General features: G+C 46.7%; 1 protein-coding gene across 1 annotated transcript in view; it reads left to right on the plus strand.

Annotated features, from left to right (window-relative positions):
• The first annotated feature begins 7571 nt into the window (after positions 1 to 7571).
• The window catches only part of TBC1D12 (TBC1 domain family member 12), a 48271-nt gene continuing 39480 nt past the window's right edge, over positions 7572 to 16362 (plus strand). Inside the window, 2 exon segments of the mRNA XM_075154692.1 lie at positions 7572 to 7689; positions 7692 to 8643. Of these exon segments, the coding sequence (XP_075010793.1) occupies positions 7572 to 7689; positions 7692 to 8643 (1070 nt within the window).

Raw genomic sequence — 16362 nt, forward strand, 5'->3', positions numbered from 1 at the left:
CATAAGCATACACAAGCAAAGCACCACAGGCTGAATTATCTTAATACAGGTATACAGCATGTTTGATCCACAAGCAGTGTAGTTTAATTCTAGGACTGCAGCACAGCTGGGATTGTGCTAAGGAGAAGCTTGCAGTGTGCAGGAGTCTGCCAAACATCATGTCTCTGAACATCTTAATTAATTGTTAGTTATACTCTGGGATGAGATCTTGTCCAGAAGGCATTGTTTAAAAGTGCAAACTGCTATTAGTGGGGTGCAAAGATGTTCCTGCCAAAGTAGCATTTCCAAAGAAATGAGAGCCTCTGGAGTGAACTGCCAAAGAGCACAACTATATTGCAAATGGAAGAACATCTGAGGGTTTGGGAGCCCTGGGGTACAGTTCTTGCTAAGTATTGATTTGAGGAAGCCATTCCATATTTTAATTACACAAGTAATGAAACAGCACAGGGAAACCACCAGCTACATATCGGTTATGTGTGTAACTATTAAATGTGTATTTCAGTTATCAGCATTGTTTGACACGAGGTAAACTAATACCTGTGGCCTTGCTAGTTGTTCTTTTGAGAAGGAGAACCTAGTGATGGGCAATGGCTTATTTTTGTTGATTTTTTTTTTTACAGAGTAGTGTTGTTTCTCAGCACTTGGGAACAAATTATCAATTGACAGTTTCCTCGTTCATAATTTCCAGAACTGCAGAGAGTGTCTGATTCGTGAGCTGCAGATGGGAATTGGAGATGAGAACTTACATAAGAACATAAGAAAAGTAATTCCCGTCAGACTAAGGGTCTGTTTAGCCTGGTATGGCTGCCTCTAAACCAGGGGCTCTCTTACTGCTGCTGGGAAAATGTTAGTCTCCCTGGGAGTCCAAGCAGCTGTACAAGCTCAATCTCAGTGGCCTCAACTTTGAAACAATGGATGAGAGCCCCTGAAATCACTCTGAGCAGTTGCACACTGACTGACTGAACCTTGCTGGATCTCTCAGCCAAGCACTTTCCCCTTGAATCCCTGTAAATGTTTTGCATCCATAGCATCTAGCCCCAAAACTTCCCCTCTTACTCTTTCTTAGGAGAATGCTCCTTGTTTGTGCGTTGCCTGTGCACTCCTTCTGTAGACAGCACAGATGGGCTTGTGAGATTGATTTCAAGTGAGCTAACTTGCTCTTTAGAGTTCTCTCTCCATTGCCTATAGAGGGGACCTGTAAAAATAGGGAAGATGAGTCTGGGCCTTGGATTCTCCATCTCTTGGCCTCCGTACTGGGGTTACCTGAAGTCCCTGCACAGCAGCCATATGTAAAAGTAAGTGTCTCTCACTACTCCACAGGAAATGAATGACACAGAAGCAGATGACCTGTCTCCTCAAACAATTTGCTTGAAGAAAGATAAATAAAGGAGAGAGGAAGGCTGGCTGGAGCTTAGGCCACTATATCTACCATGGTAGGTAGCCCTGGCCAAAAGAGTCTTGTAATGATTTTGGAGTCAATAGGAACATTCTCTTTGCTTCTCACCACCAGACCTATTATATAAAGAAAATTATTTTTAACAATTGCAGGCTTAGGATTTTAAGTATCCCTTCTGATGTTAGAATTTACTGCTTTATTAGGTTTTGTGTGCAGGCATTCAAAACACAAAGCTGCATCATCTTCTTGATGGCAAAGTGCTAGTGATAAGAAAAGACTTAGGTGTTTACTTTTCTTAGATCAGTTTTCTCAAGTTGTATTCAATATCACAGCTGACCGGCACTTGCATTGGGATATATTAATGCTAGGGCTAGTCCAAAAAATCTCAGATATCTGGCCCCTAAGAGGAAAGATGGTTCCTGGTTTATGGCAAAGGCGTGCTCTTGAAGAGACTCTACCAGCATTTGATGAGCAGTCTAGGTAATCAGAGAGTGTTACTGGAAACTAGGAATGTTTAGGGTAATATGAGTTTGCAGGCTTTGTGATCTAAATTCACTGTGCTCAAATGATGGTCAAGAGACTTCTAGTCACAGCCCTTTTTTTGGCTTTGGGGTAGAGATCAGTCCTGACAGACCTTTGAACTTAACTACTTTTGCTCAAGGTGTTAAACATCTGAGGTTTTTAAAATTCCATGCTAGACCTGAGCCCCTATGGAGATGTCAATTTGGTGGGGAGATCAGATCCCTACATTTGGCATTTCAGCAACAGGTGCTTGTTCCTGAATGAATGCCTTAGGAGTTTCTCAGTACTGCCAGTAGCATTGTGTGAGTCTAGTTCTGCAAGGACCACACGCCAAATTATGCAGCGTTCACAACCAGGTATTTTTAGCACTGCTCACAGTATACGTTGTCATAGATGTTTGCAAGATTAGATCCTTTGCCTGTGTTCACAGCCTCCTTGAAAACAATCGCCTGGCTCATGTTATTGCAGGATATTCCTTATGCTTTAAACTTGGGAGTAAAAAATGGTCTGTATCACTAAAATCCCTAACTGGATGGGGCAACACAGATCAAAATGGAAACCGGAGTTGAAACAAAAGCGTTCAGACCTTTGAAAGGGTGCAGTTATAGATAGGGGCTATTCCTAATGAGGAACGGTATTCAAAGGTCAGCTGCCAAAAACAGTCAAGGATGCAGACAGGTCTAGTTCTCTGTTGCTGGTGCATTTGACAACCAAGAAGGCTGCCTCTCTCAGGCATCAAGTCTGGGTCACTGAGGCACACTATAAACCTCTGGAACAAGGGGCACGGTTGCAGTTCGTGCAAACCTTAAGTAAGGAGTATTGAAAAGCCTTACATTGTTCCTTACACGATATTTTAATTGTAAGCTCTTTGGAGCAAAGTCTATATGCATTATTTATTTGTACACTGTCTCAGTGAGGACTTGTTTAGCTGAAAGTTGTACATGCTGCTTGTAACATAAAATAATGAATCCAGTGAAGATTGCTTCCTTTCTCTTTCAGTGAATAACAGTGAGAACAAACCAGCCAGATTCCTCTCACTTAGCTCCTGTTTCATATCTATTCTCTTGCTACCACACCAAAACTGGCACAGCACTCAGACCTGACAGCCTTCTAAGGTAGAAAAGATACTGCCATCTTCTTTATGACATCCAAAATGCCTGCAGTATCTTCTCCATAGATGAGATATTTTATAAATTGAGCTAGAGGCTTTGTTACTGCAGAAAAGTTTTTAGCAAAAGAAAGAGAACTCACCTTCACGTTTATGTAACGTGACTCACTCACTCTTCACAGAATCTTATTTGGTAAAGTTGCCTCTTTCATCAGGGTCACCTTAGAGAGCCAGGAGCACAAAGGATCTTATTACATGCAAATTGCCCTAATCAGTTTGAGGACAATACAAAATCACTGCCTAATAAGTTATTCACAATATTCAACTAAGCAGCTATTTTCTTTTCACTAATAAATTATGCTATTTCTCATGTGAGTATGTCTAAAACATTGGATACTAGGGATCTCACTAGTATCAGAACTATAGTATAAATAATGTCATTTTTAACAGTATCAGGCAAAAGCACAGTTACTATATGGTGTGGTCAGGGTAGAATCCCGTGTTGTAATTTCTTCAATGTCAAGGTGAAGATAAGAGGTTCCACTCTGGCCAGTCATTCCCAACCTCCAGCCACAGTTTAACTCTCTTTCACTTGTGATGATTCAGTTGTTGGGGGGGGCTTGCCCTAAGATGAATCAGTGAAATGATGCAGGATTTTGATTTTCTGAACCAGATGATTTCACAGATCTGCTGTAATAATCGTAGCATGGGACTGCACTCTCGCAAAGCTCAAAATGTGTTCCTTCACTCCTAGTCCTTTCAGCAACCCTGCTCTTAAAATTCCTGGATTTTATAACCACCTATCTGCTGTTCAGTCCCCACTTCTTCCCTGTGGATTGCTGACAACCCTCTACAGACTCCAGATTACCTGCTCATTCTTGCTCATCCAAATCAGAATGACCTTCTAACATGAAACTAGTTGCTCAGGGGAGCAATTCACTTTTCTGTGAATTATTGCCCTGACTTTCAGATACTTGGCTCAAAGCTGTTTCATTATCAGCTATGTGTGAATTGTATAATACATATCCCTGCTGATCACATCTGTAATTCTTTAGTTCACTAAGGTATTCCTCAGGATTGAGCATTTCTGGAAAATACAATACAGAGCTTCAAAATCCTTATTCAGCTCTAAACTCCATCCTACAGGAGTGATTTAAAATCCAAAACATTATTTGGAAATCTTGGGGTTTTTTAAATATATATATGAGTGATCTGCTTGTCTAGCAAGTCCTAGAGGTGGATATCAATGAAAATGCAGTGAACCAAGTGGTTTTATTTTGTGCAAAACAACCTGCTATCCTTTGGAATCACTGGCATAATTACCAACTATCCCAGCTGCACTGACTGAAGTAAGTTCACCATAAGCCAATCCTGTGTTACAATCTCAGTGCCAGTCTTCATTTTGCTTAGCTTGTTTATCATCTGGTACTGTTCTGCAGGTTCTGCATTAATTAAATCATAGAAGTCTATTCAAGAGTGACACTGCCATACAGCATCCCAGGTAAACAGTGAACACTGTTGAAAATGAGCACAGTCAGTCTATGGATATTTGAGTGTTTCCTTAAACATAAAATCCTCACTAGTAAAGGCAGATATATCTCTCATTTTGTCCTGGTGCCGAATGAGCTCCTGGATAATTTATACTTCATGGATTCACACTGCATCCACTCCTTCCTTACTTGCTAGGCATGGAGTGCTGCTGTGTTTCCACAATTCACATTATCCAGGGTAACAATGACTATGTAAGTGAAATCACTGTCGATCCCTTCTTACAGTGTATGAAGTCACCAATTTAAGATGGGTAGAACAATAGCAAGGCTCTTTTTTTTTTTTTTATTACTTTTGAAGACACAGTATCTACCCTCCCTGTGGCTGCTGACTACTGAAGTATTCTTTGGGATATTCTGCTTGCTGCGTCAGTTTAACTAAAATACAACAGAAGTGCAAGGTGGATGGGTGAGCCACCTGCCCAGACCCACAGTCTGAAAGAGAATCCATGGCATAGGCTGCACATACGTTGCATAGTCTCCTTGCACAGAGAGCCTCTATAGCACCCATGATGTATATTCACTCAGCAGGCACGGTGATCAGACCCCATGTTTGAGATGACCTGGATCACAGCAGAGAACAGAAAACCTACCATCTTAGTTACAGCAAAAAGCTTAATTAAAAAACTTTAGTTAACCAAAAAGCTTAATTAGTTCATCTTTGCTAATGGTTTGTTTTGACCGAAGTAGCCTACAAAGTGCTCCCACAAGCAGTTCAGCTGGCATATCCAAAGGATAGGTAATCCTGGCAACCTCTACTGGGCATTTTACAAGCAGCTGTGGCCAATGGTGCTTTATCTGGCACAGCTGTAGCTGGATGAGGCTGCATGCCTGCTATCAAGATAGGCAAGGCAAAAAAAAAAAAAAAAATCAGACTTGTTTCTTCTCCAACTTCTGAGATCCCAAGTATTTGACTCAGGTCAAAAAGTGTGAGATCAGACTTGCTTGTTACGTGTAGAACAGCTGGTGTTGCACATCTGACCTCAGAAGTACAGTTACAAGACAAGAAGGAAAAAAAAAAATCACAAACTTCCATTTTTTTTATTTGTTTACTAAAGCAAAGCCCAGAAGGCTTTATATTGCCAAGTCCTAACAAGAAGCCATAACACAACAAAATGCATCAACTTTTTATTTGGATGAAATTTCCCAGTTTAAACCTTTCTTTCTAAAATGCCCACAATTTTTAAGGAAAAAAAACATTAAAAGAGAACGGTTGTTCCTTCCCCATTTCCACGTGGTGGGTGAGGCCTCTCTCTCTGGGCATGCCCCACTTGCCTGCCTTTAAAAGCAAGGACCTCCACAATGCTACAGGATCTTTGAAGGTAGAGTTACCAAATGGCGGACTTCTCTGGCCAAGGATTTCCAAGGGAATGGTACTTCCCTTGTTACCAGCTGTGAGTATTTACTGTGGGAATCCAGAAGTACTCTGTTGGGTTGAGGCGCTACCTTTGGTGCTTGCCTAGGACGAGTGGTAGCCTGCTAGACCTTGCACGGACCTATGATGTTACTGCTGCTCCTTTGCCCTTTCTTTTGTCTGTGACTTTTGGCCTTGCTTCCTCACTAGGCAGATGGGGCTGTAATAACTTGTTTTTTCCTCTGAGAGATGCGCTAGGAAACACGGGTGCTGGCGCCTGCCTTCCTACACGCCCTCCACCCACTTCCCCGGTGTCAGCCTGAGGAGTTTTGGGATCCCATCGCTGCCCCGGAGAGGATCCACCCCATGATTTCAAAGTGCCCATCCTACTTCTCTTTCTTCCCTTGCCCGTTCCCCCTAAACGCTCCGGTACGTCCTACCTCCTCAAAACAGCCGCAGGCAGGCCCGGGCGCTGCCCTCCCCCTCCCCAGCCGTGCCCCTGCCCTCGCTGGCCCGAGGGCTCTTCCCCACCCGCCATGGCCGCCTCTCCCCTTCCTTCCCCAGGCCGACGCGCGGGTCCGGCCGCCCCGTGCCCTGTCCGAGGCGCCGCGGCCTCTTCCCGGCCCAGCTCCCCGCTGCCGCTCGGCGCTCGCCTCCGCCCCCTCCCCGCCCCGGCGCGGCTCTCGGGTGACTAACGGCAGCAAGCCCAATCCCCCCCTCCGCCGCGGGTGAGCGGGTAGCTCCGCAGCCGCCCGCCCCCGCGGGGAAACCGGTGCCGGGTCTCCGGGGGTCCCCCGCCGTCCTCCTCAGAGCCCGCTCCGCTCCGAGGCCCGGGATTGAGCTTCCCGGGCTCCCGGGCCGTGCCGCCGCCGCAGTCCCCTCGGGCGCCCGCCGGTCTTCGCACTGCGCTGTCCATGCGGCGGCGCCGCCTTCCCCGCCCTGCCTCGCCTCCCGTGAGCACGCCCTGACCTGTGGTACCAGGCGTCCCTCGCAACGCCCTCGCTGCAGTTAAGCGTCTCTTTATTATCGTTATTCCTTCAAAGAAAGGAAAAAAGGTCAACGGCGAAACTACTGAGCGCCCCGCGGGTCCCCTCCGTAAGCCCCGGCGCCCTCTCCCTGGGGCTGCGGTGCGGTGCCCCGTGCGCGGCCTTGCCGGGCGGGACGCTGGGGCGGCCCGTAGGTGCGCGGGGCGGGGCAGGGGAAGGTGACCGCGGGGCGCGTCCCGGCGGTGCGTCTGCCCGGCTGCCGGCCCTCGGCGCGGGTGGAAGCGGCGTGCCCGAAGCCTGCGGGCGCGCTGGGGCGGCCGGAGGGTCCCGCAGACTCGCTTAATCCCAGGACGAGCGGGCAGGCGGCGAGGCCCGGGTCGCCGGCCCAGGCGGTGGGTGTTAACTCGGCGCCGGGGCGGGGGGGAGCAGGATGCCGGCAGCGGGGCTGTGCTTTTCCGTTGCAGAGAGGGCGCGGCACGCCGGCGGAATGCGGTAGATGCTGCGCGCGGCGAGCCTTTAGCTGGAATACGGTAGGGCGGGGGGAGCGGCCTCCGAGGCACCTCTCTGGCGGGGAAGATCCTGTCTAGTTGGCATCTCTATGGTCCCGGATGTGGTTGCGCCGGGGAGGGCGGGCGCGCTCTTCCTGCCCTGCCTCTCTATGGTGACTTTCCGGGGGGAAGGGCCGCCGCCGGCGCCGCGCGCCTGCGTGAGCCGGGCCCGCCGCCCCCCCGCCGAGGCCGCTGTCCGACGCGGTGAGCGGCGCCGGCTGCCAGCGCTCGCGGCGCCGCCGGTGCGGAGGAACGCGCGCGCCCCGCCCCCCTCGGCCCCCGCCGCGCCGGGGGGGCCGCGCCCCCGCCCCGCTGCGCCACTGGCATCCCCGGGGCTCCGCGGCGGCAAATGGTGGGGCCGGACGATGCCGGAGGTTCGGGCAGCGCAGCCGTGCTTCCCGCGGGCCGGCAGGAGGCGGCGGCGGCGGCGGCGGAGGAGGCGGAGGAGGAGGAGGACGGGGAGCGGGATGGGAGCCGGGGCTTGAGCCGGAGGAGCGGCGGGCCGGGGCAGGAGCGGCTGCTGCAGCGGTACCTGGCGGCGGGTGGGAAACGCTGCCCGGAGAAGCCCGCCAACGGGGCCGCCTACGCCGTGGGCCCCCGCGGGAGGATGACCAACGGGGACGTCGGCTTCCTGCTACTGCCGCCGCCGGAGGAGCCGCCGCCGTCGCCGCCCCCTCGGGCAGGACGGGCTGAGCCGGGGCGGGATGAGCCGGGGCCGGGGGAGGAGGAAGCGAAACTGCAGAACGGGGGCTTCCTCCCCTGCCCGCCCGGCCCGGGGGGCGGCGGCGGCGTTCCCGCGGGAACCGCCTTGGAAGAGCCGCTGAGGAGCTGCCGGCTGCGGAGCGAGGCGGAGCGGCGCGGGGGGGGGGCGGCCGGCAGCCCCCCGCCGCCCCTCGGCCGCGGGGACGACGCCGGCAGCCGGGCGCAGGCCGCCCCCAGCGCGCGGACCTCGCGGGGCCGGGCGGAGCCGGCTGCCCTGCCCCCGGCGCCCCTCGGCTTCACGGACGTGAACCTGAACTCCCGCAACACCTACGAGGTGAGCCGCCGCCGCAGCGCCCCGGAGCACCTGCCCCACGGAGGGACGGCGCCCGCGGCCCCGGCGCCACCGCAGGAGCCGGCGGAGAGGGCCCGGCGGGCGGGCATCGCCGGCGCCGGCAGCAGCTTTGCCGAGTTCTTCACCAGGTAAAGGAGCAGGCGGCGGCGGGGCCGGTACCGGCGTCCCGGCAGCGCCCGGCCTCGGGCCTGGAGCGGGGGGGAAGCCCCGCGGGGCGCGGCGGGTCGGGTGCGCCGCAGGCGGGGGCTGAGGTCTGCCGGGCCAGCTCTCGGAGGGCGGTGGGGGTGTCTGAAGGACCGCGTCTCGGCGTCAGCAGCGTCTCGCTGCTGGTCAGGTGGTGAGCGATTCCAACCCCGGCGGGATCTTTTGCTACCAAGTAAATCGCTGTAGCAAGGAAGAGGCTTTGCGTTGGCCGTGAGGGTGAGGTGGTAAAGATACTTTTGCTGCTACAAACTATGCGGACTTCAGACTGGAATTTGCTTTCTGTGCCAGAACGTTTTACTGTCCGAATGGACACAGCGGTACTGATTAAACTGCTTGGGGAATAAGGTGAGAATTGTTGGTACTGGAAGTTACTTCCAAGTGATTCTTGAGAATCACCATGGAAGTTGCAAAGGCTCATAAAGCTACTTGTTGACAGCGTAGATACATTGTATTTATTTATTCCACAGTGTGCTGTGGAAAGCTTCAAGGACTAGGCTTTGTGCTCAAATTATTTGGGCTTCTGTTAAGGATCTAGCACAAAACCAAAAACTTTAGGGCATCCAGCTTCATTACCTGGGAACTCTGTAGCATCACTCACTCTTTAACATACTACACAGGAGATGCATCTTGACTATAATAGTTTATAGCATACTCTATATTACTTTTCTTATGTTTAGAGAGGGGAGTTTAATTTCCAAATTTCTAACAGTTTTTATTCTCCAAAACCCCGGGGTTATAGTTATTGTGTGACAGTCACTCTGATGCGTGATAGCACACAGGGTCTCTAAGTGTTTTGAGAGGACAGAATAAGATTAAATCTATTAACTGAAGAATTGATACAGAGGAGGAGAGGTTTAATCTCAAGGCAGGATCCCAAATTGAGAAATAGATCCTTCTGCCAACCCTCAGGAAAGGGAGAGATGGATTCCTGCCTGGGGATAAGGATAGTGGCAGCTGCAGGGTAAGTTTGATGCCTCCACTTTGGTTCAAGGATGGGTTGAGAGATGTCCTTCTGTTCCCACTATTTCTACTAGTGTTCTTCCCTCCCACACCCTTTTTTTTCCCCATGGTGCGTGGACTGCAGTGTATTACCTTCCCTTTGCCTCATTACTTGAACACTTTGACCAGTAACATTGGTACTTGCTGATTTTTGCCCCAGAGCAATAGTTTAATGGCATTCTGGAGAATTTTCCTCATAGAAAAAACTGAACTTGGTGTGCAGTAGAAGTTGTTGTCAATATACGCTGACGTTTGCTGTTTTCAGTGAAGGCTTGGATTGGAAAAATTTAATTGCTTCTATTCTGGTAAAAGCTATAGTGCTGATACCTCAGTGAAAAAAAGGATTTGCCAGACAGCCAATTTCATAGCCCCTGACTGGCCCAGCTGGCTGTGCCTCTTGTACATTTGGCCTGGTGAGCCGTATTGGCTTCAGAGACTTTACCTTCAGCTCTGCCTATATGTTCATAGAAGTGCCTTAGTTACAGCTGATTTCATCTGAGCAGCCCAAATGAGATTCACTAATAAAAACCACTTTTACTGCTTTTTTTAAAAAAAAAAACAAGCCCAAACTTCTCTTCCTTGATAGATTTGTCTCTAGATACAGTAACACTAGAGTTTGTAGTCTCTGTTGCTTAGAAAAGTGGTAATAAAACTTTCATCATTTTTTTGAGTAGTTAGTTCTTGTCTTCTGAACTCTTCTGATACTTTAAAAGCTTAGACTTCTCACTTCTGTTTTTTAAACTGCTCAGATTCATTCAAAACTGACAGTTGCCATTGTGAGTGGATTTTTCTCCAGTTCTTAGAAAGAGAAATACCTTGGCTCTCAGTAATGAGGACTCAAATTGTTAAAAACTGTCCTGTATTGAATGTTGGTAGCAACTATACCTCCTTGTGAAGCTTCTCAGCAGATGGCTGCTTGTATTTTTGAATGAGCACAGAGCCATAAATGATGTTACTCCCCAAAGTTTAAGTTGTACCGCGTGGCCATCTTCTATCAAAAGTACTTGCTAAGAAGGAACAACTTGTTCGTGTTTTGTCCGAATGTGTACCTGCTCCCACAGTGTATGAGAAAAGGTGCTGGATGTGCTAAATGCAGGTAGTTCAGCAGTCTGGAGCATCTTATGTAGGATGTTTCGCACTTGTAATGCTCTTTGTCTAGTTTACAAACTGTCTAAAATTTCGTAGCTCCCATTGTTTTTCCCAATAGTCATAATTATATGGAAATTCTTTTAAAAGGTGGACATTTCTTGCTGTTATTTAAAAACTGAGAGAAGGCAAGGGCGAAGTCCTGCTGCCATCAGTGTGAAAGCTTCATTGTTGTAATTGCCCAGTCAGACAAACTGTTCGGTCATGGCAGATCTGGGTTAGCAGGCTGCTGTTTCCAGCTGCTTGTTCCCATCTCTTCAGTTATCAGGCTGGCCTGCTTCGCAGTTCTTTGAAATCATCCATGTTAATTGTCTGTCTTCATTTCACTGGGCCGGAGGAGGAACCGATGAGGTGAGGTAGGGGAAAAAGCGAGCAGCTGTCAACAGCAGCATCCTACCTGAGCTCTGCGACAGGAAGAGTGGCTGTGCCCTTGAGATTGTCAGGAATAATTATTCTAAGATCATGGGAAAATTTACATCAATGATTAAAGCTTGTTTTTTCAGGTAAGTATTAGGTGTAACATTTGGCCCTGGGATCTTAAGTTGTATTTGTGCCAAATTACTAAGCCTGTCAAATCAATGCTAACAACTTTCAACTGAAAAATAATTGTTTTTGCTGTCTTTTTGTTCTACCTCTTTGTTTCTCTCAGCATGTGAAGTGGGATGCCTCAAGTAAATCAGAGGTATGTGGAGCAGAGTGCTGTGGCGAGGAAGATTGCATGACTATCGTCACTTGTCTCCACTGTGCTACTGTTTTGGTCAGAGCGTTAAGTGGCTTCTTGAAAGTCACCTGTCACTGCTTTGTACTCCTGTGTATGATTTGTAATACAGACATATATAGGCACTGTTCTTATGGTTTGTGGTCTTATATAGCTTACAAGCGCAATGCTCTGTTCTTGGGTTATTGGATCACTTTTGGGTAGCCCCAGTGGATTGCTGTTGGGTACAGAATGGTTCCGTGAGCAGGAATGTTGCGTGGACAGTTGAATTAAAGCCATGCCGATTACCTTGATTGCAGTATACTTTATCCCTCAAAGCAGCACATACAGAGCAGAACAGTAAACCAAAAAGGGCAAGCAGCAGTGAGTATTCCAGGGCTGAGATAAAGCCACAGTGATTCTGAACCTCTTTTAAAGATGATTTATACTTCATAGTACGTACCGGGCATCTTCTCAGCTTGTGTAGATATTGTTCCTTTCTGAATTGTGTATTTATAAGTAAATTTAGATATCTGGTAGTTGGCAAAGTTTCTCATTCCTGGATTCAAAGCTTACTGTTGACAACAGCAGTGATAGTTACTTTGTTATAGTAAAGCAGCATTTTCCCAAATACTTATTTTCCAGAATTTATCTAACAAGTTTTCCTGATAAAATCGCAAAGAGCTTAATTCATAACTGTCACTGCTCATAGGTCTTTAGGATGTGCTGTGAGCAATAGGTGTAAGGGGTTGTAGCCATGTATGGTAGTTGGCACACATTTTTATAAAAACTGTCTTTGGTCTCATTCTTCCTTCCTCACCCAGAATGGTTGTGCTTAGTTTTGAAAAATCTTCACTCGTGGAGATGGTGGAACGTTCAAGGGAGTCGGTATATGTAGGAACAAAGAACTGAGAAATCACTGAAGATCTTTTTCTCCTTCTTTGTAAATGCAGTTCTGTGGTTCAGTAAGTAGGTAGTTCTTCAAAAGCTGCTAATCTTCTTGCTCCTACAAATGTCCTTGACGGGAGACTGTGGAGGGTTGCAAAAAGGTTTGCTTCGCTGAGTATTGTTACTTCTGTATGTAGTAATGTCTCTAGAGCTGTAGTTTATATTTCAGTCTGTTACTAAGTAGCACTTGCAGCTCTTTGAGCTGTATAGGCATATGGTCTACAGTTGCATCTTGTGAGTGTTTAATACCAGAATCGATGTTTCTCTTTGTATACAGAGCTTTTCTGTTTCATAAATCAGCCTGAAACTTCAGGGCGCGTACTGTGCATCTATGGGGAAGAAATCTCTTTTGTGGGGTTTTGGTCAAAGATGAGAGTCAGGTGGAGAATGAGCTGTCCTCGTTGCAACAGATCTTCTAAACCTTCTGTTTGTGTAAAGATCGAAGAACAGATTGATGGGGGCACTTCACAATGTTTAATTTGTATTCCTGTATTGCCTGTGCCTATATCTTGGTCAGTTCTTGCTGATGTCCTGAAAGACTTGTGCATTTGTTTTTGATTTTGGGGGTTGGTTTTTTTCCCTGTCCATATAAAAAAAAAAAAAAGGGTACAGAGTGCTTCTAACAGGTCAAGGAAATATACTGACAATATATTGGAAAGATAATTGGAGAGACGAGCTAAGAGAATACAACAAAGCTTCCCCCCAGAAATTGTGAGGGCACCCTTCTGTCTTTGTCAGACCTAGGTTTCTTGCTTTCTCTAAGCAATCTTATAACTTAAGTGAACAAGTGGATACTTACAATTGATTTGAACTAAAGCTGACTGGAGAAAGTAGGCAAGAGCACCTGGACCCAAATCTGTGACTAACTTCAAACAGTATTCTTTTTTCCTGAGTTAAGGACATAATTAACTTGATATAAATATGAAAAAGCATTCATATTATCAAAATGAGAAGCTTCTCCGTAGATTCTTCATTCACTGTTTGCTAAGAATGATTTATTTTATGAAGTTGTGTTGACATGTTGCCTAGTTTCTGGCTTTCAGTCATATGAATAACAAATTTAATGACAACTTAAGTAGATGTAAACTCCAAAGTAAAACAAACTGTAGCAAACTTTGAAGACGAGTGCTCAGCATTTTTTTTTGGCTCCCAACTTTTTTAATAACTGTGTACATAGAAAATTCTACCCAAATTATGTAAACTTTTTATTCATAAGAAGGTCAAAGAAATATCTCTGCACATCTAAACCTTTTTTCGCAAGTGTGAATCCCACTGTAGCAAATTAAATCTATATGACAGCAGCCTTGTCTTTATTAGTGAATTAGTTCCAAGCAGCTCACGAAAATGAGCAAGTCCTCAAGGCTGAAAATGCCCGTTTGAGAAAGTTTCATTCCCAGGCCTCATGATGTATGGTTTTAAAGAGTTTTGTGTTTCTGAAAAACATTAGCAATGGGTGTTTCACCACAAGTATGTAAGATGCTGTGCACCCATGTTATCATTTTGGCTAGGATGTCTGTTGAGTAGCAAACCAAAGTTAAATTTCATGTGTGCAAGCGGAAGAATCGTATGCTGATTTAACTCTGGATAGGTATCAGATTGCTATATTGCTCCAACTTCTGCCTGCAGCCTGTTCCCCTGCTCCCCCCCCCGAAAAGCTGATTAAATAGATGTCACTTCTAAGACCTTAGAGCCATATTTATAATCTTTATCAATTTAAACTACCCGAAGTATTATTAGCAGTTTCTCTGCTATCTTTGGTAGACAGTGTAATATTCTACATTGGTACAGAGATATTTGCACTGGGAGTCTTATAATCATGATTTTTCCTGAAGTAAGTTCTTCTTCCACTAATGCTGTAGGTTTTGAGGGGGTTCTGTGTGTGGTTTTTTCCAAGCCAAACAGCTGAAATTGCTGCTTAGTGTGCAACAAACTGTTGGAATCGTAGCTTGTTTCGCTAAGGAGTGTTTTACAGAGGCATTTAAATTTAACCTGAAAGTATCTTCTCCCCCCCTTCATTTCGCAGAAGGCCTCTTTCATTCCTTGGTCTCTTCTGCTTATTTTGTGTCACAGAATTTCTTACAGAGTCAATATATTGAGAGTAGTGTGACAAAGTGAATGGAACCTCTCTTCTGAATAGGCTATGACTAAAAGGAGAATGTTTTGCATGGAAAATAACAACCAAAGGAGGTTGCTTTAATCACAGCTGGCCTCTAAGAAAATGATAGTTTTATGCTTTTGCTCTTCTGGCTGTTCAATTATTCATTAGGCTATTTTGTCTTGATTGTTTAAGAATAAAAAAGGAGTTTAAGGATTTTGGTCACATTTCAATCACATGGATGCAAAAATTGTTATTCCTCTCTTCAGTTTCTGGGAATTGCTGAGATGTTTATGATATAAAGCCTGTCCTTTTTTATCCCTTACTGGTCTCGTTTGTTTTTCAGCTGGGAAGGGACTAGGTTTGTTAGACTGGGTGGTAAGCATTGCTTTAAGCTTCTCAGCCTCAGACCGTGCTGTGTTTTTCTCAGCCTTTTTATTACTGCTTGCTAAGGGAATGAAGCTTAGCCAGTTACTGCCTGATCTCTCTAATACTGCAGCCTGTTAGTCAGGTTCAGTCAAACTTCTCTGAGATCGAGAGGACTCAAATAGAAAAATCCTACAGGTTTTTGAATGAAGACTGAGCATAAGGAGAGCCTGCAAAGGAGAGACTCTGCTAATTTGGCAGAACCAGTCAGCTGTGCAAACCACCTGCAGAGCATATTGCTTCTGGCCTGGTATTGGGGTAGCAGTGTGAGAGGTGGATGGATGTTGTGTGAGTGAACTTATGACTTCAATTAGTAGAAAAATAGTTTTGATGGTCATAGATGAGTTTATTCTTCCAGAACTTCTGAGAGCCAAACACTCAGACCGGTGTTCTTGTAAATTCCTTTCCTTCCGACTGAAAAGAATACCTATGGGAGGAAGCTCTTTGCAGTTTTTCTCCATCCTTCTCCAAGGTACTCCTTTATTAAGAAGAAATCATGTTCAATTTCCATTGTTATATTGGGAACTTTTATTTAATGTGCTCTTGGGTAAGTGGAAGAGTCTCTCGTAATCAGGTAGTGTAATAAAAGCTGCTTTGTTGGTTCCCCTCGCCTAGGGCAGTTCTGTTGACTTAAACAAACTTCCTGAAGGCCAGCTATAGGCAAACTAAGTGATTGTCTAGAAGTAAAGGAGAAAAGACACCAGAGACAGAGAGAGCGCAACAGAACATCTATAGCCCTTCTGCCTCTGCTGGAGCCACAGAAACCCAGGCTTGCTGCTGCGGCCTCTGTTGCTGAGGTCTGGTTTGATGTGCTGAGGAAGATGCTATGGAAGAAGGGTGATTGTACTTCACACATCTTACTTGTGCTCCAAGAACACCGGACTTGTTGATGCCAGCACCTCTGCTTTCTGTAGCAGGGGAAGCTTGATCCTGGCCAGGTCTCAGACCCCACAGAGCTCAGTCCTGTCTGTAATGCTTCAGTTCCCCAGTGCATCCAGTAACGTAGGATCTTGTCTGTCTTGCAGCTGGGCAATAATGAAGCCGTTTGTATGCTGGATGCCAGCATGCTTTAAAAAACCAAAGAAACCAGGAACTACCAAAGGTATTTGGCCAGTTGGTATCTATGAAATAGGAAGCAGTGGAGATTCCAGAGCACAAAGTATCTTTAGTTGGGGCGGCTGAGGGAACTGGGGTTGTTTAGTCTGGAGAAAAGGAAGCTGAGAGGAGACCTTATTGCTCTCTACAACCTCCTTTCAGGTAGTTGTAGTGAGGTGGATGTCCGTCTCTTTTCCCAGGTAACAAGTGATAGGATGAGAGGAAACAGCCTCAAGT

This window comes from Calonectris borealis, chromosome 7 (assembly GCF_964195595.1).
Source record: "Calonectris borealis chromosome 7, bCalBor7.hap1.2, whole genome shotgun sequence".
Classification (NCBI taxonomy): Eukaryota; Metazoa; Chordata; class Aves; order Procellariiformes; family Procellariidae; genus Calonectris; species Calonectris borealis.